We start from the raw sequence: 27,658 nt of genomic DNA on the forward strand, positions 1-27,658 counted from the left end.
TGTCACTTGGGTTGTGTCACAGAAGAGCCCGCCTCTCAATGTACCTCGCTAGCAAACCAGACCTGATCCGTAAACCCAGAATCCAGGTCAAGATGGTTGGGTCAGTGTGCCTTCCGGCTCCCTGCCTGCTGTAACAGCCACGACAGCGTTCAAGAAAGTACAGGTCAGACGCTGCGGTCTCCATTCTTGGTGAGAACAACAGCAATTACACACTCAGGGAGCACAGTGGAAAGATTCCTGGCCTCAGGGGCCCCAGGAAAACAGGATTCTGGTCCCGGCTCTGAATCCAACTTGCAGAACCACGTGGAGTCAGTGTTTCCTGTACTCTCTGGGCCTTAGTTTCCTGGGTGATGGTGGAGCTCCACCTGCTTCTGATGGAAGAAGCCGTCATCTTTCTTGTCTCCTCCTGCACCCCCTGAAGCTGAGCCAGGCAGCCCCCCTGCAAAGACTGGGCAAGGGGAGTCCAGTGGGGTTCACTTCCCTTTTAAGGAGCTGGGTACAGGAAGAGCCGCTTATCCCCTGCGGCCATCTCAGACGGCCTGGTGCACGTCCAGAACATGATGCCAGCCTGTGTCCTAGGACTGGCTTCCCCGGCTGACCCCAAGGAGCTCGTGTTAGGTATAGTTATTAATAAACAGTGGCAGAAAGCCGCCGGTGGCTTTGGATTTGATAAATAGGTAAACCCAGTAAAGCTCGGTGGAAACCCAACACTCCAGCATGGGCTCCCAACGTTTTGTCCCGTTCTGTGGCCCAGGCTGCTCTGCGCACGGAGGCTGGCCAGTTTGCAAATGGGCGAGCTGCATGGAGAAGCAGGTAAGTTTGAAGATGTGTCATTTGGGTTGAAAACACCCTCCAGGGAATTCCCTGGAGGTCCAGTGGTTAGGACCCTGTGCTTTCATTGCCGAGGGCCTGGTTGGATCCCTGGTCGGGGAACTAAGATCCCACAAGCCTTGCGGTGAGGCAAAAAAAAAGAGAAAGAAAATCCAAAATTTGTTAAGAAAGGAAGGAAAGAAAACACCCTCCAGGCTTGCATTTCAGACCCCCGAGGCTGATCCATTTGGATCAACACACGAGGCCTCCAATCAATTACACTATAGCTAATTTTCTCTCTCTTTTCTGTTCCTCCTCATGCATAAATCCCACTCAGGATGGCCCATGGTGGTAAAAATAAGAGGACCTTCTAAGCGGGTGGTCCCAGCCCATATTACTTAGATTCTGACTCATCACAAAGTCATCTCTATTCTCAAACGTCCCCCACTTGACTCCAGTGCTTCTGTCAATGACACCCCCGTCCTTAGAGCCCCACACCTCTAAGTCATCTTTGACTTCCCCTCTCCATGTTCCAGTCCTGGCGGTTCTACTTCTGCAAGTGCATCTCCTCTTCCATGTCTCCTGGCCATCCCTGCCCCGACCTGGCCCCGGGCTCCAGCTTTTACCTCTTCTCACCTGGGCAGCATCATGGCCCCTTGTGCCCCCTGCCTGCGGTCTCCTCCACTTCTGAAAGCTGCAGCTCTGACCTGGACGTAGAAGCCGGTACCTCGCTCACCACTATCTCCTTTTCAGGCCCCCACCCCCCGCACCCCCCGCCAACCCACACACTGGTCTGCATCCCCCCGTCCTGACTGCTCGTTTGCTATCAAACACATGCTGGTGCTGGGTCCTACCTTGCTCATGCTGGTCTCTCTGCCTGCTACGCCCTTTCCAACTTCTGTTGAATTTGTTTGTCCTCCATATTCGAGCCCTCCTCTCCTTCTCCACAAATCTCCTTTCCATGCCCTCAAAGAGTCATCAAAGGAGGCTCCCTCAGGGCAGGGGCCCGGGCACTGGGTGAGCGCGTGGTACATGCCCTCCCCGTACTGGAATCCATACACCCTGGGGTCTGATCGCTCATCCAGTCCTGCTGCTTCTGCCCCTCCTCTGCATCCCCACTGCCACTGCCCGCAGGCTGGGACCTCAGAGTGTCCCATCTGGGTGGCCGCAGCAACCTGCCTGCTCTACCTCCAGCTTTGCTCTCTTCCCATCCACTCCCACCATCATTGTTCTAAGAGACAGATCAGTGTCATCAGCTCACTTGAGATCCCGCCGTGGTTCCCTATTGCCTTCCACACGGACTCGGCCCGTTAGCCTGGAGTCCCGGCCTTGCCCGCACCGTCTCTGGCCTGTCCCGTCCTCCTGCCCCTGCTCTGGCCGTGCTCGACCACGGGGAGTATCCTGGATGTGCCGCGCTCTTCAATCACCCCTGGGCTTTGTTCCTGCCTTTCTGTCCTGGCTGTCCCTCTTCCATGTATTTTTCTGGCTAACTCTGCCTTCAAAACTCATCTCACGTGACCCCTCCCCCTTTTCTGGCTTTTCTGAGCTCATTGAGGTCTTGAGTCCTTCACCTGATGTTTCCAGTGGGCAGAAGCTCCCTCACCGCATAAAAGGCCGTCGCCGCCCTCCTGAGTACTGACGCTGGCAATGACTATTATTTGCACGGAGCAACGGTATTTTCTTTCTTTCTTTCTTTCTTTTTCATTTTTTAGCTTGCAGATCTCAGTTCCCCGACCGGGGATCAAACCCGTGCCCTTGGCAGTGAAAGAGCGGAGTCCTAACCACTGGGCCGCCAGGGAATTCGCACGACGGTATTTTCAATCAGAGGTATGTGACGTTCTCCACTGTCCTCCAAACCCACCCCCGTTGGAACCCGCTGGTTTCAATGAGCCCTGAGCACTTTCTAAAGCCCTGTCACCCTCGAGGGCCCAAGGGATCAAAGTCCCCCCTGCCTGTGAGCTGGACGAGGGTACTTATAGCTTGGGAGGGGACATGAAGGAGAGTCATTGGGAAAGGAAGCACCCACTGAGGATTTGTCTCTTAGGAAGAAGCCCCAGCATCCCCTTCCAGGTTTGGGGTTCAGCTGCTGAAGGGATTCCGACAAACCATTTCCACACGTCATCCTAGTAGGTTCTCTTATTAACCTAGAACTTGTTGCCCATGGCGAAGGCTGCCACCAGAGTCTTCTAAACGGGAGAGGTAATAGACACTAATGGAGCGTTCACCTTGAACCCAGCTGTGGTGTTATGTGGACGTGTTATTTCATTGACCCCCCCAGATAACCAGGTAGGCAACAGAGATACAGAGAGGTAAGTAAGTCTATAGCCGTCGCCTCGCTCCAAGGCGCGACCTTCTCTCACCGGACACCTTGATATCCTCCAACCAGGGTCCAGGCCACCTCCCTCCCGGCATCATCCGTGAGCAGCCCAGTGATTTTGTAAAAATACAAATCTGGGGCTTCCCTGGTGGCGCAGTGGTTGAGAGTCCGCCTGCCGATGCAGGGGATACGGGTTCGTGCCCCGGTCCGGGAGGATCCCACATGCCGCGGAGCGGCTGGGCCCGTGAGCCATGGCCGCTGAGCCTGCGCGTTCGGAGCCTGTGCTCCGCAACGGGAGAGGCCACAGCAGTGAGAGGCCCGCATACCGCAAAAAAAACAAAAACAAAAACAAAAAAACCAAATCCGATCACACCACTCCCCCGCTTCTCAGATACTAGGAGAAAGGTCAGAATCCTTCCCGGGACCGTCAGGGTCCTGGCCGCCCGCGCGTCCTCCAGGCTCTCTCCCCGTCTCTTCAGCCCTTGCTCACCGCACTTCCGCAACAGCGACTTCTGCCTGCTGGCCAGACAGCAGCTCCAGCAACTTCTCTCCTCGGCCCGACTGCCCCCTCCATCGTACATCTCCACCATCACGCGTGTGTGTCTACGGGCACACGGATGCACCCACACCTGCGCACACACTGCCTGGCCGCCTCACGCGCGTCCTGGGTCTCGGCTTCACTGTCACTTTCTCACGGAGGCCTTGCTGACAGTGCCTTTCCCCCCCACCACCCAGAATCTAGGTTAGTTCCTCCTATTATCCCTCTCATAGGGCCCTGTCACTTTGCACAGCTGTCATCCTACATTTATCTGTGTATTTGTCGGGGCTCCATTTCTCCCACTGCTGTACCAGCTCCGGGAGAGCAGGGTCTGTATCTGGCTTCTTTGCTTTTGCTGCCCTGTGGCCGGGGCCGGGCACGATGCGGAGCAAAGTCGGCGTCACCCAGACAGCAAGCGCCTCAGCTGGAGGCGGGCTCCAAAGCCCAGACGTCTCGCCTGCCTCTGAGCCCCATACAGCCCTGCTCCTGTCCGCCATTCTCATTCCTATCCTGAGGGTATAACCACCAGGCCCTCAGCACCCCGGTGCTGGGCCTCTGGTTCTGGGAGGCAGAGAAGAGCCGAAAGGGGGTGCTGATCTGACCCTGCTGGGTTACCAGCAGCCGCCTTCGCCTCCCCCGGGGGGCAGTGGCATCCCAGGGGCCTCTGGACCCCAGGGAGCACTTTCTTTTGTTTCTAATGAAGGGCAAAGGGGGTTCCTTCTTCAGAGTCCTGCCCTGGGGCCCACAGTATCTGGTTGCCACACAGAAGCGAACGTGGGACAGTGATTCCCCTGCAGCGCACGGGGCTGTCGCAGCTGCAACGGAAGCGTCGTCGGTAAGCGGCATCGTAGCCAGTGAAGGCAGCCGAGTGGAACAGGTCCGAGGGGAGCAGCACACTCTCCCCTGGGTGTGCGTGGACGGGGTGGGGGGGCTTAACTGTGCTGTGGAGGCTTGGGTCCGGCCACTGCTTCAGCCACTTTCCGACCCTGCTTGGATGTGTCCCCACATCCAGGCCCTGTCATCCACGTTCCACATTCCACACCCACGTGCTGGGTCTTTCCAGCAGCGTCTGCGTCTCCAGTGATGCATTATGGTTTTGTTTTGTTCCTTGCTGGGAAAGCCTAGGCAACAGGCTCCAGAGGAGGCTGGTGAACGAGGAGGGGACGGTCGTCGGTGAGGATGGGCAGCGATGGGCACCGCACTCGCAGAGCTCACGCCGCCCTTTGCCCCGCGATGTCCGGGGGGCCCTCCCCGCCTCTCCCACGCCCATTCCTCAAATGCCGTCCGGCACAGCGGCACCCTCTGTACTACAGCGAAGGGTCTGAGGCCTCAGAGGTGGCCCAAGCCCTGCCAGCAGGAGCCAAAGGCCCAAATTCTAGTAAAGCAAGAGAATGTTCTCCCTTGGGGCTCATCAGCCCGGCATCTCACCCAGGGGTCCATGGGTGTGCCCAGGGCTAGTGCAGGGAGCTCTGACTTTCTCCAGGACGTTTCATTGAATAGACGTTTTTTCTCTAAGTCATGGTGTCTTTACCTCTGCACTGCTGACGTCATGGGCCGGATAATTCACTACGGGGGGGACCGTCTTGTGCACCATAGGATTTTTAGCAGCATCCTTGAATTCTACCCACGGGATGCCAGTAGCACCCTCCAACCAGTTTCGTCAATCCAAAACGTCCCCAGACATTGCCAAGCGTCCCGCTGGAGACAACAACCACCCCCAGTAGAAACCACTGTTCTTCAGGCAGGACCGGGGCTCCCTGTGTCCTCCCACAGTGAGGGGCCTTATCACAGGAGATCCTACAAAGCAGGAGGCGGGATGTGCCGGCACCCCCTGCCTGGATGCAACCCCTGGCGGGGAGCGGAGCCGGGCCGGCCCACTTCCCTTCCTGGGGCACCTGAGAGTGGGGTGCAGATGGGCGTAAGCTCCAAGGCCAGACGGTGGGCTGAAGTCCCAGCTGTGCCGCTTGCTCCCATGAGACTTCGCCAATTCCCTCCCTCTCTCTGTGTCTTGCTTGGCACACTGTGACTCAGGGATTGTAGGTGGTGATATCACTCCTTCTGGAGTTAATGCAAAGATCAAGTGCTCAGTCAGTGTGCCCTGCGATGACTGTTTTATCAAGGTCTAGCCACAGTGGCCACTGGATTCTTTTTCCCTTTGGGAACAAGGGGTGGCTGACCCTGTGTCCTTCCCCAGTAAGATTCTTAACACAGTCATTTTTTATTTTTTAAAGAGCGCTTTCAGGACTTCCCTGGTAGTCCAGTGGGTAAGACTCCACACTCCCAATGCAGGGGGCCCGGGTTTGATCCCTGGTCAGGGGACTAGATCCTGCATGTGTGCCGCAACTAAGGGTACACATGCCACAGCTAGGAAGTCTGCAAGCCGCAACTAAGACCCTGAGCAGCCTAAATAAATACACAAATAAATAAATATTTAAAAATGAAGAGTACTTTCGGTCACTGTGGGGGTCACCTGACACCCACAGAATGCACGGCAGTCAGGGATTTCTCCTGGTGCAAAGCTGCCTCTGAATTGCCCTCTTGCCCTACCAACGTTTCTGGTCACCAAACGCTCTGCTTTGCTGTGGTTTCAGGGCGTCCCACTGCCCATGCTGGAGCCCCCTCGGGCCCTGCGCAGTGTCAGGAGTGAGCTGCCTGGGCTCCTGTCCCCGTGCTGCCCCTCATGAGCCCGGTGACCCGGGTAAGTCCCCACATGTCTCCCAGAACCTGTTTCTTCCTCTACCGAGGAAGGATAATCAGAGGGGAAACCTTCCAGGGACTTTATCAAAAGAGTGACACGAGATAACATGAAAAGCTCTTAGTGCAGGAGGCATAACAAGCACTAACCATTAGCACTATTATTATTAATTTAATTTTACAAGAATGAAGGAAGACGTCTTAGAAGTGGACAGACTTTCTGTTCCCCAGTCATGTATGGGTGCGGAAGGTCAGTAAGGGAGAAGGAGAGACCGCTTCCCGCACCCACAGGCCTTCCCGAGGCCCGGCCACGGCCATGGCAAGCCCAGCGGAGGTTTTGCGAGCTTGTGAAGGAAGATGCTTGTCGGGAAAGCCCTTGCAAAGCTCAATCCAAGGGAGCAGGGAGGGCCGGGGGACCTGGGTGAGGTTGGCTGGGGTGTGGCTGAGACCAGGGGACCAGCTCGGGATTGAACCCTGCCCCTTCCCTCCCTCCGAGGGGTCTCTTGGGGCTGGGCTCAGGGAGTCACCGGGGACCGGGGATCTGTGGGGCATGGGGGCTGGGTTGGGGCCCCTTTGCTCCTCCAGCCCTCCCTTACCCCGGAGACCCTTTAAGGGAGGGCGTCAGCACCCCGACTTGTAAAACCAGGGCAGTGCCGAGAGGTGGGAAGCAGGCACGTGTGTGAGCGGGGCTCCGATCAAGGCTGGCCTTCCAAGGTTGGACTCTCTTCACGGTCTCTTTCTTCCTCCCCTTGTTCCTCTCCCTCCACCTCATCTTCTGTCTGCAGACTTGGTAGTTTCAGCTATGGAAAGACAGCATAGACTTGTTGGTGGAGGGCAGGCCTCCCTGCACCCGGGAGGTTAACCCCTGAGCCTGGGTTGCTGGGCACCCAGGAGACCACGCTGCCAGCACCACGGCCGTGAGAGCCTAGTGGGCGCTCGACACCTGCGGGTACGGATGGTGGGCACGGCCTCGGGCACCTGCCGCTTGCTGCCTGGGCCACCTCGAGCTAGTTCCTCCTGAGTCTCCTTGGTCCCCTCCCCTGTAAAGGGGACATGACTCCCTGCAGGGCTGTGGCTGGGATTAGAGATAATGGATGTGAGGACCCAGCAGTGCTTTCTTAGCTCTGACCCCAGAATGTCTGGCCAACTGCGGAGACGCAGAGACAGGCAGGAAGCGTGTGGTGGGCAGAAGGAGGGGGCCAGGTTCTGTAGCTTAACCCCTGAGGATCAGCTTCTCCATCCAGTGTTCACGCTGCTGTGCGGAGCACATCTGGGGCTGTCCAGCAGCAGACACGGAGTCAGTGGCCACATTGCACGGTGTCAGCATCACCTGCTGGAGGGCTGGAGGGCCCGGGGGGATGGGTGGGAGGAGCCCGCGCTGTGGGTCAGAAAGGCAGGACTCCAGCCTCGCCTCAGCCCCACGGTACCACCAGATGGTGTGAGAATAGAGCCGCTCAGATCCGAGTACTCCCAAATGCAAACTGCGCCCACAGAAACCACAGCCTGTCTCTAGACCCAGCGGGAGAGAGCCAGAAATGGTGAGTAGTCACGGGATGGAGCCGGTGGGCTGCTCTGTGCTCACCCACCTTCCGTCCCCCTGTCTCTCCATCGGTGCCCGAGAACTGGACACACGGGCCGGCTTCATGGGCCGGCGCCCTGAGCGGCCACGCGGCCTTTGCTGACCAGGGCTCCACGCTTGCTTTAGTGTCTGCTGCCACTGTCTTGAACTTCTCAACACTTTTTTTTTTTTGGCCAGGAGGCCTGAGGGATCTTAGTTCCGTGACCAGGGATCGAACCCGCACCCCCCTTCAGTGGAAGCGCGGAGTCTTAACCACTGGACCGCCAGGGAAGTCCCTTGAACTTCTCAATACTTTTGAACTGGGGGTCCCATGTTTTCCTTCCTTCCCTAACTAGGCAGCCAATCTTGCTTACAAGGGCAGACGCTGGCCCACGCTCGCTTGTTCTTTTCCCTTCTGTGTTGTGCTTTCACTCTTTCACATCTTAGCGTCTTATCTGTGGGCCCCTAAAGACAATGGCCCAGACAGACCATGCCTTTTTCTTCGTCCCCTGGTACCTAAGAGGGCCTGGAAGGTGACACTACCTTTATCACTCCATCTCCTCAGTTTCCAGATGAAAATTAAGGAACCAGGAAGTGAAGTGATGGGCCCGGGCGATACAGCTAGAAGGTGCTTTGGAGCCGGGGTCATGGATGGCTGAGCTCAGGACAAATTCCCCCCCCCCCCGATGCCAGGAGGGGTCATCACGGATCTCACTGCCCCCTCCTCCCGGGGCCTCCAGGCTCCCTCTTCTCTGATGGCTCACGTAGCCCGGGTCACATGCACGTTCAAGGTCCCCATCGTGGTGGGGAGAGGATTTCAAGCAGCCCAGGGTACGGCTCCTGCGCTCAGGGAGGGTGTTTGGAGACTCAGGATTTTGGGGTGTTTGGTGTTTGGAGACTCAGGATTCCTCTGGAGGAAGGGGGTGATTCCTCCCACTCGCCAGATGCACAAATGAAGGTCCACCCAGTGAGGCCACTTGCTCGCGGTCGCCCGAGGTCAGCACGCAGGCAGCCCGGGGGCCGCGGCTCCCTCCCGGCCACGCCACCCCGAGCCCGCGCAAGGCCCCTACAGGCTTGGGCTTCTCCTTCATGGCTTCCGCCTCCCTCCTCTTCAGCTCCGTGAAGATAACATTGAAGAACTCCTCCTCGGCCTCGGTGACCAGCTGCTCCGGGTTCAAGGAAGGCTTCTCTTCGCTCGGGTAGCTTTCCCTGCCCTCCGCCTTGCTCTTCTTCTTCAGTCGCATCTCACGGTGCCTGGTCTCCATGATCTTCTCCCGCCGGGTCTCACGCTCAAATATCTGTGCACAGGGACAAAGAGGCCGTGGGAGGGGCGGGCAGGCAGCGCTGGCTCCCAGCACGGGCGCCAGGTGGGTTCTCCTTGCTCGACTCCAAGCAGCCCACACAGAGGCCTGTACTCCGGGCTAATGGCAAGAAAGGGGGGCTAAATATGGGGCTTGGGAGGCAGGAGCAGGGGTGCCAAGTTACTCAGTTCCAAGGAATTCCAAGAACACGGATGCAGGCGTGAAGAACACCCTCTGGGACTGCGCAACATGGCGGCCTGGGCCCACAGAGGACGAGTTCATTGGTGGGACCACAATCTCAGGCAGAGCCAGGAGGGTCTCCCAGGGTCTCGGCACCAGGGGTTTTCAATTTCTCTGTGTGCCCCACGGTTCTGGGGAGGCACCTCCAGGGTGGATGGATCTCAGCCCCCAGGGCCCCTTCCCCAGGACGGTCCCCTTCCAGCTGTCTTCTCTACAGGCATTCTGCTAAGCCTTCCTTGGACAGGTTCTGCTGCCCCAAGGGTATGTTGTTTGAAACTAGACAAACGGACCGAGTCAAACCACTTGGATTCGCAGCTGAAAAAAACTGAAGCTTGGAGAGGTAAAGTGACTTGCCCAGGGCCACTTGGCTACTGAGTAGTGAAGCCAGGGTGGATTCAGACATTCCCAACATCCATTTCTCGGGCTCATTTCCTGATCCACCCCCAAATATCCATCCATTTCCCAGGAGGTGACAGAAAAGGGCATCTGTTCTTCCCTGACTGGCCCACTCGGCCAGGGGGCCAGGTCAGAACAGGAGCTGGTGCACACCTCACCCAGGGCCCGCACCTACCGAGGAAACCATGTTCTTCTCGTTCCTCTGCAGGGTGCACAGCCCATTCGAGACCTCCAGCAGCGTGGTTGTCCCCAGCTGGGAGCCACAGGCAATGAAACATCCATTGTCCTGTACCCGGAGGCAGAAGAGGGCCTCGTCACACACCTGTTGGAGGGTCAGGCAGACCCGGGTGAGGGAGGAGAGCGGAGCAATGTCACCCTTTGTTGGTCTGATTATCTGGCTCCTGGGGAGACTTAGCCAAGCAGCCCCATTCAGACACCCCTGGTGACTCCCCCCATTGAGGGGGACCCCAGCCTCAACCCACAGGATGAAGTTCACACTCTACGACTGGCTGTAAAACCCTTCACCCCCAGCCTCATCTTCCGTCTCAGCCTGCCCCCCCTCACCCACCCCTTCAGTCCAGCCCCACTTTCTTCTTTTTTTTCTTTGCTGTACTGTTGGGCAAGTGAGATCTTAGTTCCCTGACCAGGGATCGAACCCGTGGCCCCTGCATTGGGAGAGTGGAGTCTTAACCACTGGACCTCCAGGGAAGTCCCTTCAGTCCCACTTTCATTCTGCAGTTTCCCCAGCCCCGCGCTTTTCCACGGCCCTAGCCTGCAGGTCTCTGCTCTGGCTTTGCTGATAGGATAACGTTAGCTCAGGCTGGAAGGGGTCAGCTGCCAGAAGCCTGCGCCCTGGCTTCTGAAGGAACAGGCCTGGCGGGAGGAAAGGCCGGGCATCTGCTTTTCTCCTTTTTTAATTCCCCTCAGGTGATTCTGCTGTGCCACCAGAGTCTGAGGGCCTGGGTGCATGGGGAGGCAGGTGCACGTGACCTTCAGGCTGAGGGCGGGGTCACATTGCTTGAACACAAAGTCCCAGATGTCCAAGGTCCCGTCCATCTTGGTGGTGAAGAAAACCGCTGGCCTCACCGGGCTCCAGGCACCATCAGTGAGATAAGCCATGTGGTACCTGTTGGGAGCCGGGTGCCGCCGGTCAGGGACCTCTGTGGTTGGGAGGGATGGAGAGCCGCAGCCCTACTCATCCAGCCCCGCCCCGGCTCCAGGGTTTCATTGCTGGGCAGGAAGTTCTTTCTTGTGTCTGACTTCTAGCCACGCCAGCCTCGCCACCCACAGCTCACAGTTTGCACTATAAAGGGTTTTGGGTGCGGTCCTTCCCAGGGGCTGGTCACTGGCGTTTTCCACAGCCAACTCCGGGGCACAGCCGTGAGACTCACTTGAGAGGAGTCGGAGGAAAGAAAAGTTGCCCAGAAAAGTTCATGCTACTGAGATGAAGAGAGTGTTATACTTCCTACTTGGTCTAACCTAGATTTTCAACGATTTCTGCAGTGAAGAATGAAATTGGACCCTTATCTTATACTGTGGACAAAAATCAACTCGAAATGAATTAAAGGCTAAAACGTATGACCTGAAACCATAAAACTTCTAGAAGAAGATGTAGTGGAAAAGTTCCTTGACATTGGCCTTGGCAATGACCTTGGCAATGACCTTTTGGGTATGGCACCAAAAGCACGAGCAACAAAAGCAAAAACAAACACGTGGGATTACATCAACCTAAAAAGCTTCTGCCCAGCAAAGGAAACAGTCAACGAAATGAAAAGGCAACTAACACAACATTGTAAATCAACTCTATGCCATTAAACATTTTAAAATAAATAAATTAATTAATTAAAAAATAAATTTAAAAAATGCAGAGGCAACCTAAGGAAAATATTTGCAAGCCATATGTCTGATAAGGGGTTAATATTCCAAATATATAAGGAACTCATACAATTCAATAGCAGAAAACCAAATAACCCAATTAAAAAAATGGGCAAGGGACCCAGACATATGGGTCTTCAAAGAAGACATACAGATGGCCAACAGGTATGCGAAAAGGTGCTCAACATCACTAATCATCAGAGGAATGCAATCAAAACCACAATGAGATATCACCTCACAACTGTGAGGATGGCTAAATTATTAGAAAAACAAAAGATGAGAGCTGGAGAGGGTGTGGAGAAAAGGGAACCCTCGTGCACTGTTAGTGGGAGTGTACATTGGTGCAGCCGCTATGGAGAACAGTGTGGAGGGTCCTCAATCCCATTTCTGGGTCTTTAGCCGAAGGAATTGAAATCAGGATCTCGAAGAGATACCTGCCCGCCCATGTCCACTGCAGCACTATTGACAGTAGCCAAACATGGAAACAACCTAAATGTCCATCGACACATGAACGTGCAGTTTGAAGCACCTTCCTTTGGGAAGGGGCTGAATCAAGCCACTTCCCAGCGTAAGCTTGGCTGTTCGTGGAGAAGTGTTTTCTCCATTTTATGGGTGGACACAGAGAGGCCCAGAGCACTCCTGGGTTGGGCTGGGCCCCCTCTGTCCCCTCCAACTCCCACATCCCTCTCCCGTCCCCCCTTACTTGGTCCACATGATGGACGACTCCCGGCTGTCTTCTGACCAGATGCGGGCGGTCCAGTCGCCGACGGTCAGAAAGTTCTTCGGGTAAAACGGGTTTCGCTGCAGGGCATAGATGGGGCCATGGTGGCCCGAGAAGGTGCACACGATCTTCTCAGCCGGTGTCTTGGCCTTGCGGTTGCAGGAGATGACGATGCCTTGCTCCGTGCCCACCATGAACTTGGTCGGCTGTGGAGGGGGTGACACGTGAGCGAAAGGCTCCATGGAACATCAGCTCAGGGTTTAGCTGGCAAGGCGAGCGGTTTTCCGGAGTCAGGGTGGTGGAGCGGCAGGACGGCTGGGGGTCCAAAGGTGCTGAACGTGCCTTCGGTTTAAGCCTCTGCTCGCGCTGTGCCCCGCCCCCTTCTAGGTAGCTGCGCCCACTCTTGAGCTGGATCAGATCCCACACTTCTTTAAACCTGCCCAAGGGCCCCACAAATAATGAAGCCCCCCCCGACTCTTCTGGTCCCTGGAGAATCTCATCACCAGCCCTCTTCGTGGAGCCTCACTGTGTCCACTAAGCATTTTGCCATAAAGATCCTGAATGTTTACACATAAAGTAAATGATTGAATCAATAACGTAAAACATGGATCTAGAAGAGCTCCCTCCAACCTCCAACTACTACTCCCGGCAAAGCTGGTCTACATTGTACACCCGTGTCCATAGCATCTTTATTCACAACACCCAAGTGTCATCGACATGTGAGCGGCATGTGGTCTCTGCCCGTACAATGCAATATTATTTGGCCTCAGAAAGGAAGGAAGTTCTGCCACGTGCTACAATGCTGGTAAACCTTGAGGACATTGTACTAAGTGAAAAAAGCTCATCACAAAAAGACAAACGCAGGAAGTGTTCACTGAAATGAGGTACCCGGAGGAGGTAAATTCATAGACACAGAAAGTTGAAGGGGCTGAAGGGAGGGGAAAATGGGGAGTTTGTTGATTAAAAGGTACAGAGTGTCAGTTTTGTAAGATGAAAAAGCTCGGGAGAGCCCACAATGTAAGTATATTTAACAATGGTTAAGATGGTACATTTTACATTATGTGTATTTTGTTTTTGTTTTTACTACAATTAAAAAGAACAACTGGGCTACAAATTGGAGGGTCAAAGGAAAGTGAAGACCCTTCTACACCGTTGGTGGGAATGTAAATTGGTACAATCATTGTGGGGAACAGTATGGAGGTTCCTTAAAAAACTAAATATAGAACTACCATATGATCCAGCAATCCCACTTCTGGGCATATATTCGAAAAGATACATGCACCCCAATGTTTACTACAGCACTATTTACAATAGCCAAGACATGGAAGTAACCTAAATACCCATCAACAGAGGAATGGATAAAGAAGATGTGATACATATATACGATGGAATATTACTCAGCCGTTAAAAAGAATGTAATAATACCATTTGCAGCAACATGGATGGACCCAGAGATGATCATACTAAGTGAAGTAAGTCAGACAAGGGCAAATATTCTATGATATCACTTATATGTGGAATCTAATTAAAAAATGATACAAATGAACCTATTTAGGGAGACTGCGCGCTCACAGTGCAGGGGGCCCAGGTTCGATCCCTGGTCAGGAACTAGATCCCACGTGCATGCCGCAACTAAAAGTCCTCATGCTGCAGCTAAGAAGCTCGCATGCCGCAACTAAAGATCCCACCTGCCGCAACTAAGACCCGGCGTAGCCTAAATAAATAAATATTTAAAGAACAAAACAAAACAAAGAAAACCCAAATGAATCTATTTATAAACAGAAACAGACTCACAGATATCGAAATGAAACTTATGGTTACCAAGGAGGAAAGGTGTGGGGAAGTGATAAATTAGGAGTTTGGGATTAATGTATACACACTACTATATACAAAATAGATAACAAGGACCTTCTGCGTAGCACGGGGAGCTCTACTCAATGCTCTGGAATGACATACATGGGAAAAGAATCTAAAAAAGAGTAGACATGTATTATGTATAACTGAGTCACTTTGCTGTAGAGCAGAAACTAACACAACATTGCAAATCAACTATACTCCAATAAAAATTAAACAAACAAAAAAACAAAACAAAAAAGGAAAAGAAAGAGACACAGCTCGAGAGTCCCAGAAAAGTAAGGAATAAAGTCAACTCCAGAGCTTCTGCAAGCTAGTAAGGGAGATAAACTGCCCAGGTCCCAGTGGCCCATCATGCCTCAGACTCCTTGGTGGGGCATGGAGTGGAAAGCCTGGGCCTTGGGGTCAGAGCCCTCGGTTTGAGCCCCAGCATCCCCGTGTTGTAGAGCATGGGACTTACCTCCCTAAGATGAAGTTGTTTATCTGCAAAGTAGGGATAATCACATCACCTCACAAGACGGTCATGGGTGATCACACAAGCTCATCACGTAAGGCAGTGACAAGGGTCAGTGCACAGTGTGGGAGAGGTGAGGGCTAGTGGCACTGAGGTCATCGCACCTAGCACTTGGACTAAATCTCTGATTTGAGGACAGAATGTTTTTCTGAGTCCTCCCCACTGTGACTCCATGCCCAGGGCTGAGGGGGTCAGTAAAACTGTCTTCCACCTCATCCACCACATATATCCCCCAGCCTGGGGGGTGGGTGGGGGGACTCCCAGGGCAGGGGTGAGGCCAGCACACCTCCACCTCCTAAGGGCCTGGGAATGATGTCACACGGCCTGGAAGCAAACCAGTGACAATCCCAAGGGGGAGCCAGGCCAAGAGCCATCTGGAAAGGTCGTTTTCTTGCTTTGGAGGGAGTCTTCATTTGCAGCTTCTAGAAGCTTCCCTCCTCAGACACAAACACATTACCACTTTGATATTTCTTTACTGTTCCTTCTCAGTTACTAAATGCCATCATAGGCCCGTGCTCTGGTTTGCCAAGGAGCCTCCTCTGATCTCATTTTCCTCTCCAACACCTCTTCTTTCCCCACGGAAGTGAAGCCACCGGCCCAGGGTCCCACGTGAGGCAGGGACAGAGCTGGAGCCTGGCCTGTGAATGCTAGTTGTGGACAGGGCTCTTCTCATAGAATGGGGCCTCTCTGGAATCCTGTCCTTTCAGAAAGCTTGCCTTCCGATCAGCCTGGACACTAGCCAAATGGCGACTCTTGAGTGAATTAGAATGGCCTCCTTCCTCTGCTCTGCTGCCCCCTGCTGGAAAGTGGTTGCAAAGACCACACAGGTCTAGGAGGACCACAGGAGGATGGTCCAGTGCCCAAGGTGAGAAGCAGCCTCAGGGTCCATCTGACACAGTAGCCACGGGTCTGCCCTTGGCATTGGCTGCCCTGGCAGTGAAAGTCAGGGAAGGGAGAGGAAGAGACACCCACCAGAGTAGCCTCGAACTCCAGGGAGGTGGCCCCCAAGGCACGCTCCAACAGTTCCTTTTTGGTGATGTCCATGATGACGACCTCGGTGGGCTCGCTCATCTTCCGGACGTCCCACCACATGACCTGTTGGGAGGAGGGGCCAACTCTGAGGTCTGAGGTCCCGCAATTCTCCTGACTTTTGCCTTCTCTACCCCCTCCCCCTTTTTGGGGCCAGTCACTGGGGCCAAAGGGGTGTCTGACAGAGACTACCAGCAACCCGAGGGGACAAACATGCTTTGAGAATCACTCCTTTTGGCCACAGTCCCAAGCCTGGCTAATTAACAGCGTCATGAGCAAGCTTCCTAAAATCCAGATGCCAGGGCCTCACCCCAGACCTCCTGAAGGAGAATTGCCAGATGTGGACCCTGGAGTCTGTATTCTTAAAGTCTCCTCACAGCAGGGCAATATATAGCCACATTCAAAATGCACACATGCTTTGACCCAGAAATCCCACCGCCAGGAACGTATACTTCACATGTGTGCAGTAATCTATATACAAACACACTCTCTGCCACCTTTTCTGGTAACTACAAAATATTAAAATCCACTTAAACAAATTACAGCATACCCATAATTTATTAAGTCCTTAGCAGGCATGGGGCAGCGCTTTACGATATATGAAATCATCTTCAAGACATGCTAAATGAAAAACGTCAGGGCTTCCCTGGTGGCGCAGTGGTTGGGAGTCCGCCTGCCGATGCAGGGGACACGGGTTCATGCCCCGGTCCGGGAAGATCCCACATGCCGCGGAGCAGCTGGGCCCGTGAGCCATGGCCGCTGAGCCTGCGCGTCCGGAGCCTGTGCTCCGCAACGGGAGAGGCCACAACAGTTAGAGGCCCGCGTACCAAAAAAACAAAAACAAAAACAAAAACAAACAAAAGAAACGTCAAGTGCAGATGAACATGCAAGGTGTACAGAAAGAGAGCGAAGACAGACACTCTTGCTTCGGTATGCAGACGCGGAGCCTGGAGGCTGATGTGGGTGGGCGCCTACAGGGAGGGGGACCGGGAGGCTTGAAGGTAGAGGTGGGAGGAAGGCGTTCACTGTCTGCCCTTTTGTACCTTTGGGATCTTGCTCCATGTGCATGTATCACCTATTATTCAATTTAAAAATGGAATGAAAAGGAAACATTCTTAGGTAATTCAGTGGGAGGCCGGGCAACTGCTCTGATCCCCACCCCCTCGCCCCCCACAGCGCCTGGCTGGTGGGTACCTGCCCGTCTGTGGACGCTGAGAAGCACTCGGTGCCCGTCTTCGACTGCAGCCAGATGGTGCCGTAAACAGGGTCTCGGTGGCTGAACTCAATGGTGGACAGCTCTGCCACCAGGCTGCCCTTCCGGGTGTCCCAACAGGCTGGCGGGGAAGAACATGAAGGGGATGTGATGGGGGCACAGGCTTCCTTTCTTAGTGCAGGGAGCACGGGATAGAGGGATGCTGCTTGTCTTGGTCTGGCAGGTATGTGGTTTTTTAGAAGCGGGGCTAAGTTCAAACCCGCCTGAATTTCCTACCAGCCCCCAAAGCGTGCTTCATCCATTCCACTGAGCCCCTAACACGTGTTGAGCATCACACTGGGCACTGGGGAAGCCACTGGGATTCAGACAGCCACAGTCCCTGGGAGACAGGAAGGGAAATCTGCAAGTACAGCCCGTGCTGTGATTGCTCCAGGAGGAGACACATGGAGGCAGTCAGGGAAGGCTTCCTGGAGGAAGTGAGAAGGAACTAAGCCTGAGGAGGAGCCTTGGGTTGGAGGGAGCCAGGCAAAGAGAGAAGAGCACCTCCACCCCAGGGAAAGGCTCTGGGGAGTAAAAACATCTATGCAAATCGCTCCTGCTGCATCCACTCACTCCCTTTTCGCCTCTGTACCTTTGCTGCATCTGATCGGAAAGAAACACAGAGGGAGATTTATCCTTTCTTCTGATTCATAATTAGTACGTCGCTTCTTCTGTTTTACCAAGAAAGACTCGAAGCTTACCTATTATTTTGTCCCAGTGGATTCTGTTTTCATTTTCCCACGAGTGTATAGCGAGGACCCACCCTATTACTCAGAGCTGTTTCTAGGAAAGCTGGTTTTGTAAAGCAACAACAAAAGTCCACGATCCATAAGTCTTGATTGATGGAATCCAAGTCCAAGGCATTTGACCCTGGACCCGTCTGGCCCAGAACCAGGTTTTCTCAGCTAAGCTCGCTCTGCTTGGGCAAAGCAGTACTCCAGGGTGGGTCCCACCATGTCTTTCTTACAGACAGCAGAGCCCCAGAGCCTGGGCTGGTCTGAGCTGGCATGAAGAACCACTGAAAGGGGTTATGAATGATGAGCGAGGCAGGGCTCCTGAATAAATCGTGGCCAAGTGGCTTTGCTTCAGTCTTTTAGAGCCTGGGCACCCAGATAAATTTGCAGGAGGTTTATGGGAGCCCACGTCTATTTCATAACCCAGGAGCTCCCCTGGAGAGGAGGCAGCAGGTCTAAGAGGGAGATGAGAGGCCCCAGGAGGCTAGGAAGCCAGGAGGCAGCCTGGCCACAGAGAGGTGCTGGGAGGCGTCCCAGCCATTCCGGCCCCTACTCCTGGAGCGAGAGGGGAACATAGGAGAGCTCGTGAAGACAGGAGGGAAGGGGAGCCCTTTTCATGTCTGGCTGAGTCTGGCCTGGGATGCAGACAGGAGGAATAATTGTTTGGTTACTTCAAGGCCAGAGGTGAAGGGCAGGCAGAAACCTTCAGGGCCCACGTGGGCAGGTTTCTTCTGAGCTCACCAGGGATACCGACATCAGTTTTCTGGGTGTCCCACCAGCAAAAACGGCAGAGTAAAGACCTCTGAGAATTCTCTCCTCCATAAAGGCCAAGAGAACCTTGGCAAAAATGGTCAGAATCAACTTTTTCAGAACTCTGGAAATTAGCCAAAGGCTGGCAGCAAATCAGAGTGTTTATCTGAGAAAAACGGCTGAATCCTGGTAAGAACAGTAAGTTCTGTTGCATTTTGACGTGCCCTAGTTAGGATCCTATACTCTCCGGTTCTATGGTAGCCTTGAAAAATAACATTCTGCCTTCCTGGTAAGAAACCACTAGCCTGACAGCCAAGGGATGGAGCAGAATGGAGCTGGAGCTCTTTTAAGTCTCCCATTCCAAGAATTGTCATTATTTGACCTGTCTGTCTGATGGTTCCCTGGAAGACCCCCCCCGCTACTTGCAAGGTTGTCTATATTCACCTTGACTTGGAGCTTGGCCAGTGAAAAAGGTCTGTTTAAGAAGGCAATTTTGAAAATAACTATGATTGCAGACAACTGATTAACTCTGCAGTGTCCCACAGTGGTGGATAACAAGTGGAGCAAACAATAAGCTAAGCAAAAAGCTTGAAAGGAGAAGCTGGAGAAAGTCCATAGGAGTTTTGAAAAGCTCCTGGAACCTAGAAGGTCACATGCATGGGTATGGCTGTGTGCATTCCCAGTATGCACACATACTTAGGAAAGAACTGAGAAGGCCCTAAGCTTTCGCCTCTGGCTGGCCTTAAGGCTCAGTGCGGCGGATAAGGCAGAGTTGACAACTATGCCTGGCTGAGTGTCGAAGGTGTGCACACAGAGCCTCCCAGCAAAGTCTGTGAGATTTACTGGTTCCAGATGACAACAGGCAGAAAACATTCACCTCAAGCACACAGGGAACATTCTCCAAGATAGACCACACGTTAGGCCATAAAACAGGTCTCAATAGATTTTAAAGATTGAAATCATGCAAGGTATCTTTTCTTACCATAACAGAATAAAACTAGAAACCAATAACTGAAGGAAAACTGGAAAATTCACAAACATAGAGAAATTAAACAACATACATCTAAATAATCCATGGGTCAAAGAAGAAGTCAAAGGGAAATTAGAAAATACCTTGAAATGAATGAACATGAGAAGACAACATACTAAAACTTAGGTGTGGCTAAAGCCGTGTTTAGAGGTAAATGTATAACCGTAAATATCTGTATTTTTAAAAACCTCAAACCAATAACCAAACCTTCCACTTTAAGAAATTTAGAAAAAGAAGAGCAAAATAAACCCAAAGCAAGCAGAAGAAAGGACATAATAAGGATTAGAGTGGAAATAAATGAAATGGAGAGTTTAAAAACTGAGAAAAATCAATAAAATAAAAAGTCGGTTCTTTGAAAATAAAACAAAGTTTACCAACCTCTAGCTAGACTGACCAAGTGAAAAAGAGAGAACACTCAAATTACTAAAACCGGGAAAGACATAGGAGATGTTACTACCAACCTTACAGAAATGAAATGATTGTAAGAGAATGAACAACTGTGTCAACAAATTAGATTACCTAGATGAAAAGGAAAAATTCTAGAAAAACACAAACTATCAAAACTGATTCAAGAAGAAATAGAAAACGTGAGAAGACCTGTAACAAATAAAGAGGTTGAATTTTCAACTTTAAAACTACCAATAAGAAAAATTCCCGGACCAGATGGCTTCATTGGTGAATTCTACCAAATATTTAAAGAAGAATGGCTATCAACTGTCCACAAACTCTTCCAAAAAAAACCAGAAGAGGAGTAACACTTCCCCATTCATTCTTTTTTTTTTTTAATGTATGAAGGTTTATTTAACTTATTAATGAAAGAACAAGCAAGATGGTAAACTGGTTTTAAACAAGTTTTGATAGAATCAGTTTCTAAACTGAATGAATGCCCCTGTAAATGGTCTTCATACCTCTTGTTTTAGTTCTATAATTCTTTTTTTTTTCCTTTCCCCCCCCGACTCACTCTATATAGCTGGTATTACTTACACCCATTACCGTGTAGGTTGCCCCGACTGCATCTCCTGAGATGGAGCTCCCCAGTGGTCTCATAACCCCTTTGCCTCTAGCTAACCTAGCCTAGCTCAGAGTAGGCGTACAGTAAATGTTTCTTGACTTTACGTGGCCCATAATTTTCTTAACTTTTTATTGTGAATTCATTTTAGCCTCACTTGAACTTCTACAACTGAAGACACGGCTGAGGTATCAGCAAAACCTGTCTCACCTTGACGTCTGGAAGCTGCAGGGAGTCCCCACCCCATTTTGTCCTCCATGGCAAGCTTGGCCTGGCAGGTGGGCCTTGGCCAGACAGCAGCAGGGGCCAAGCTGCCTGAGAGCCTGCAGGGGACTTGGGCTGACTCCTGGTTAAGTGCCGGGCTGCGGCGGGGGGGTCCCTCCTTACCGATCTGCCCATTGTAGCAGCCTGCCAGGAGCACGTGGGAATCTTTGGGGTTGTATTCCAAGGTGACAAGAGGAGAAGACGGCTTTAGGACAATTTCTGGCCTGTTGGGGTTTTCTACAAAGCAAAACAACAACAACTATATATATATATATATATATATATATATATATATATATATATATATATTCTACCAGACCTGGAAAAAAAAGGACAGGGTCAAACACTTTAACCCCTTTTACAGGTGGGGGGCGGCAGGGGGAAGCCTGGAAGCCCCTCTCCAGGCTGCAAGCTCTGGTCCTCAGTGGCCAGCATCTAGCCCTGGAGGCTCTTCTACTGGTTTTATTTTTGGGAATCAGGATAGTGTGTGTGTGATTGTCATTCTAGTCCATTTTCCAGGTTCGGTATTAAATGAGGTTTAAGGCTTTTACAAAACGTCAGCTCTCCCCTGACTTGTGTGAACCAGCTGCCCTGTCTGTACAGCAGGGGTAATGATGGAGTCCAGCCCACGGGGCGGCGCTAAGAGCTCACTGAGCTCCTCAGGAGTGTAAAGTGCTCAGTCCTGTGCGTGGCACCTACACCTGCTAATAAAGGCTAACGCTTATTTTCACAACGACAGCAACGAGGGACGTCTGCGAGCATGGTTGGAGACCACAATCACCTGCTACCTGCCGGACTCTGCCCTTGGAGCGAGCCCTTCTGTCAACAGCGGTCCGTGCTCCCGAGTGGACACACTGCCCCTACTGGCCATGAATCAGGGGAAAGTGCCAGGACAGGTGGGACAGAGGTGAGTCCCTGCGTCCCTGTGAGGACCCCTTGGGTCACTTCTCAGTCTGCTGGGGACTCTTTCTGCTATGCTCTTCAGGGACCCAGAGCTGGGTCTCCATGTGGTCTGGTCTCGAATGCCCTGGGATCTGGAAGTGAAGGGAGTTCCTGCTTCTGGTCTGGCTCCGCGTGGCCGCACCTGAACCCAGACAGCAAAGGGATGAGACAGTGGCTTCCTCCTGGGTCCCTGGGCATCCCAGTGAGGGACCAGTCCCACGAGAGTCCTGCTGCTTCTACCTTCCTCCCCGTGAGTTTTCACAGGTCTCTGCCGCACATCCTTCCCTGTGGCTACCAGACCCCTCTGCTTCTCACCCAGGTCCCAGATGTACGATTCGTTGCTCATGCCCTCAGGTGCCCGTTGAAAATTCAAGCAAGAGTACGCCACTGCCAACTTCCTGTTGCCATCGGGGTGCAAGGAGATGTGTGTGGCTGGCCGCTTAATTTCCTGGGGATCCCTTTAGGGGAGGGAGAGAGGGCAGAAGACTGAAATCCCAGGCTCCCTAAATTTCGTATTTGCTAAAGTTCTTCTTAAAAGAATTCATACATATTTAAACATTCGCTCAGATAAATTTATTTTAAAAACAAAGCTGACAGGACTCCCTTAATTGGAAAACTGATCTCACCAGCCATAAATAAAAACTAATAAAAATTAAGACAATGGAAATAAAATATTACATTTCAGCCTGATGTCTTCGTTTGCTGAAAGTTCCGAGCCTGAGGCTTGATTTCTCATTAATATTAAACCATGAGGGAGGGTGAAGAATTCAGCCATTATGCTCCCTGGTATTTGCCCAATTGAGTTGAAAACGTATGTCCACACAAAAACCTGAACACAGAGGTTTACGGCAGTTTTATTCATAATTCCCAAAACTTGGACCAACCAAGACGCCCTTCGGTAGATGAAGGGATAAACTGTGGTACATCCAGACATCATTATTATTCAGCATTAAAAAGAAATGAGCTATCAAGCCATGAAGAGACATGGTGGAAACTTAATGCACATTGCTAAGTGAAAGAAACCAATCTAAAAAGGCTACATGTTGTATGATTCCAAGTATATGACATTCTGGGAAAGGCAAAACCATGGAGACAGTACAAAGATCAGTCGTTGGCAAGGGTTTGGGGGCAGGGAGGGATACGTAGGTAAAGTATAGGGGATTTTTGGACAGTGAAAGTATTCTGTATAATACATTTGGAACGTATGACACCAAGAGTGAAACCTAATGTAAACTATAAACTTTGGGTGTGCTGTAGGCATCCCCCCAAACTTCATATGTTGAAGCCTCATCTCCAATGGGCTGGTATTAGGAGGTGGGGCCTTTGGGAGGTGATTAGGTCATGAGGGTAGAGCCCTAATGAATGGGATTAGTGCCCTTATAAAAGAGGGTCCACAGAGATCCCTCACCCCTTCTGCCTTGTGAGTTCACAGCAAGCAGACGGCTGTCTCTGAGTTAGAAAGTGAGTCCTGGGAATTCCCTGGAGGTCCAGTGGTTAGGACTCAGCACTTTCACTGCAGGGGGTCTGGTGAGTCCTCACCAGACACAGAACTTGACATTGTTGGCACGCTGATCTCAGACTTTCAGCCTCCAGATGGGTCAGGGATAAATTTCTGTTGTTTATAAGCTATGCGACTTGAAACGAGTCCTTACTGGTCATGCTGGGGCTGGGTGAAACACTTCCCTGGACCCTCAGTGGGTCACGGTAGCAAAATGAATCCTCCAGAGTAGGCATTTGAGGCTAGTCACGTCTGAAATCACAGGTATTCTCTGCATCTATGAGCATACACACACACGCACACACGCGCACATATATATATACATGTATACGTGCACACACATGCATATACATACATACACATATATACACATATGCATACATACATGCACACATGCATATAGGTGTATTTTAAACAAAAAGTGCTCTCTACACACTGTTCTGCCCCTTGTTTTGCTTTGGTTTCACACAGTAAATCTTGGAAACTCTCTATAGGCACATAAGGAGCTGCCTCATTCATTCTGATGGCTGCGTGGTATTCAACAGTGTGGGCATACCAGAATTGCTGGAACCAGCCCCCTACCGATGGGTTTAGCTTCCTTCCAGTCTTTGGCTAGCACACACCCTGCCGCAGTGAATATGCAGTGACTTCACACATGTGTCTGTGGGATAGATTTCTTTTGTCAAATTTCTGCTGTCCTTGGAGGTTATTCCAGGCACACTCCTGAGAGCTTGGGACAAGGGTCTTGTTTACTCACAGTGCAGCCGGATCACTGACGTTTGGTACTTGATACATTCTCTACAGCGTATGAATCAACCACACTTGTACACAGCTTTGCAAATTTGCTTTAGTCTTTCCCCAGACTCTGTCCTCCTTTTCCACCAACAAGGCCTGCCCTCAGGGTAGGTACCACCTGTCTGCTGGGCGTTTTATTTTGCTCTGCCCCTTATTAAGCTCGGATCACAGATGGCATTGTACCCATGGCATGGAGTGACTGGCAAGGGGTCACCTTTGGAAGCACCCACGCATAGGGCTGAGAGAAATTGGCCAGACACCTGCCTGGCTATAGAGGTACCTGAAAACACTGACGGTTTTAGCTGAAGGGGCCTCTTCCATCACCTCCACCGCATCCTCGTCATCAAAATACTCCTGGTAGATGTCAATGGCATTATTCTGCTTGATGCAGTGCTCCACGACCTGAGGAGGATACAGCGGGAGTTCTTAGCAGTAAAGGGAGGTCCTTTCAGCCTGACCAGGGCTGAGATGGAGTCTGGGAGGGACGAGAAATATCTAGTAGTCTTTTCCCATCCTTCCAGCCCATGCATTTTCAATGGGGGCAACATCTACTCCCCAAAAGGGTGGAAATTGGTTCTTGGGGGTAAAATATTATTACTTTTTTATACAAAGTACAGATATACATCCAGTACATAAATATATAGTACACCTACGGTATTACATTTTCACTGGGGTGGGGCGATGTCTAAAAAGGCTTCTTGGGGGACAACAATGAAAAAAAGGTGAAGAAACACCACTGCTCCAGGCAAACAGAATTAGTAACCACCCCATATATGGCATCCATCTCCTGTTTCCTCCACCCAGAAGGCCATTCCCCATTATTCCAAATGTCCAACAAGGAAAAGCTCAAGATCAAGTGCCACCTCTTCCAGGAAGACTCCCCTGATTCCTTCAGCAGGAAATCAACTCTGCCTCCTTATGGGGCAAATGGCAGAGCATCTTTTCTCTTACAGCCTTTCTTTCTACATTATACAGTGATACCTCTGTATTTGTTTTTGGCTTCCAATGGCTTATAAACTCTTTGGGGCAGAATATATGTGAATTTCATTTTTGCAATCTCTACTGCAGCTGGCAGAGACTAGAAGCTCCATGCAAATGTGTCGAATGAATGAATGATCCCTACTGGCAGGTAGCTGCTGGGTGGGGTTCTCTTTGCCCAGAGGATTTCCCACTTTTCGGATTCCTCTTAAAGCCCGTTCAGTCCTTGGACCTTCTGGTCTGCTGTGTGGACCTGCCTGCCTGCTCCCAGACAGAAGGTTCCATAACGTAGCTGGTGTCCTTCCCCGAGGAGCCACAGTTGCTGAGCTTGACACGCAACTGGGGAAGCAGAGTGATGGCTGAGGCCCTGACCACTGGCGCTGAAGGAAGCCTTACCGAGCCCAGCTGCATGATGGTGTTGACGTAGTTCTCATCTTTCTCCACCTTCTTCCGGAAGCGGATCGTCTGCTCCAGTTCCAGGGGGTTCACATCCTTGGGCCAGCCCCCCTCGATGTGATTAACCCCCCGGGTCTCCATTTCAAACCGCTCTGTGTTGGCCTAAACGGAGAGCCACAGGTGAGAAGACGCCTGGCCCTGGTGGAAGCATCCGATCACTTCTGCAAACCAGTGTCCCAGGGCTCCCGGGTCCCTGGGCTCTGAGTGCTCAGGGATGGACCCGTGAGGTGCCCCTGGCCAAAGCCACTATATTTTCAGGTCCAGCAAGGAACTTTCTGGTCCTCAGGTGGTCACAGGCAGCCACAAAAGTGTCACCCCTGTGGAGTTAGCAGCGTTGCAGATGCTGCCAGTGGCTATGGAAAATCCAGTTCTGACCTGATCTCACTCCTAAAGGTCCGGAGGAGCCCACCCGTCGGTTCTGTGATATCCCAAAGGAAAACGTGACTAAGCTTTCTCCACCCTACCATTTACAACGTCACAGGGATCGAAACATAAAAACGATTAAGAGTGTGGACTTGCTTTGCCCATTCTCTGTTGTAGGGAGGTTGGCATAGATGTAGTTTCACCCCTTAAACTTACCTCTTTTCCTCCTTCCCAGTTTTCCCCCGTCTTTTAAATTGTGATAAAATACACATGACATAAAATCTACCATTTTGACTAAAATGTACAAGTTAGTAGCATTAAGAACGGTCACAATGTTGCACAATCACGATCACTATCTAATTCCAGGACTTTCTCATCACCCCAGATGGAGACTGCATACCCACTGAGCGGTCACTCCCCTTCTCCTTTTCCTTTTTAAACCAGTTCTCACAAAAGCTAAAAGTTTCAACAGGGTGGAGCTGCTGACAGAGGAGACCCCATGTGGTGTGGCCTTCATGGCCGCCATCTTGTTTAGGCGGCTACACCATGAACAAAACCACCCTGGCCCCCATGACAGTAGCTTGCCCTGGGAAAGCAAGAAACTCAGTCTGTTTGAACTGTGAGCTAGTGGAGCCGTCCACAAAGTGGGTGGCCAAAGCGGTGTGACTTTCACTCCGTTGACTCGGGGACATGACAGTTGCGTTAACCCCTTCGGTCTAATCTTCTCCCAGCGGTTCTTGACATAATCAGGAGCGGATCACTTGGTTCGGACAGACCAGGAGAAATCTGGGAGCTTGGACAGCGACATGACCCTCAGTTCCTTTATCTTGGAGGCACTCTGACCAGCACTTTCTATGGGACCCTTTCCTTTTCCCAAGCCAAGCAGGTCCTATAGGTGTGAATCCCTGGCCCCCTCAGATACCTCTCCCACATGTACCCAATGCCTAAAACAACTCTACTAAGAGTCTTAGAGGTGAGGCCAGATCCCCTGGGAGAGAGAACGTCTTGATTTACATTCACCCGGCCCAGGGAGCGGTTGGTACCGGGCCTTGTCCTGACCCTGGGCACCCAGGTGGGTCTGGGAGCGATTCTGCCCTCGTACTTCCAGCATCTTCACTGGTCCACTCTAACTGGCTTCCAGGGGGATGGAGTCACCCAGTCCCACTTGCCTACCTTGGCCAGCCACCCTGCCGGACCACACCTCCACTGGCCCGGCCCCTGGGGCAGGGACCCACCTCGTGTTCCGACATGCTAATAGAGCACTGGATGCCCATGTCCACGGGGTTCCGCTCCACGAATTGCTTGGCCAGCTCAGGGTTGGGCGGTATGTCGATGTTCACCTCTGCCTGGCGGTCGGAGAAGTTGCAATGCTTCCCGAACTCGCTGCGCTTCTTGACATATACGTACACAATCTCCATGGTACCAGCTGCTGCAGGAACAGAGGGAGGGCGTGTGGTGAGGGGTCCCAGCTGGCTGCTTCCCGGTCCCCACGGACCCTACCACCGGGGGCAGCTCCAGGTTCCCAATCTGGTTGCGGGGAGGGTTCCTAACGGATTTATCCAGATGCTGCATCTGCATTTGAAAAAATAATTTATGGAGTGATGACTACAGGCTAAGCATCATCTTGTTCAGTTCTTACTGTTGCCCTCTGAAGTGGACAATAAAATCACCGTTTTACTTTGGAGGAATCCGATATTTGGAGATACCCAGAATGCCTTGCCCAGGATCACATAGCTCACA

The 27,658-nt window shown here is 52.0% G+C and overlaps 1 protein-coding gene across 1 annotated transcript; it reads right to left on the minus strand.

The window, feature by feature from the left end:
- Positions 1-4,170: 4,170 nt before the first annotated feature.
- On the minus strand, positions 4,171-27,336 carry DNAI2 (dynein axonemal intermediate chain 2). Its single transcript, XM_060135764.1, has 14 exons — positions 27,154-27,336; positions 25,496-25,657; positions 24,402-24,523; positions 22,144-22,286; positions 21,010-21,123; positions 17,042-17,181; positions 15,791-15,913; positions 12,433-12,656; positions 10,845-10,980; positions 10,030-10,140; positions 8,855-9,215; positions 7,313-7,399; positions 4,440-4,568; positions 4,171-4,226 (listed from the first exon to the last, which is right to left on the minus strand). The coding sequence occupies exons 1-14, from the start codon at positions 27,334-27,336 to the stop codon at positions 4,171-4,173; spliced, it is 2,091 nt and encodes a 696-aa protein (XP_059991747.1).
- Positions 27,337-27,658: the final 322 nt, after the last annotated feature.

The sequence above is a fragment of the Lagenorhynchus albirostris genome, chromosome 20 (assembly GCF_949774975.1).
Source record: "Lagenorhynchus albirostris chromosome 20, mLagAlb1.1, whole genome shotgun sequence".
NCBI classification, from domain to species: domain Eukaryota; kingdom Metazoa; phylum Chordata; class Mammalia; order Artiodactyla; family Delphinidae; genus Lagenorhynchus; species Lagenorhynchus albirostris.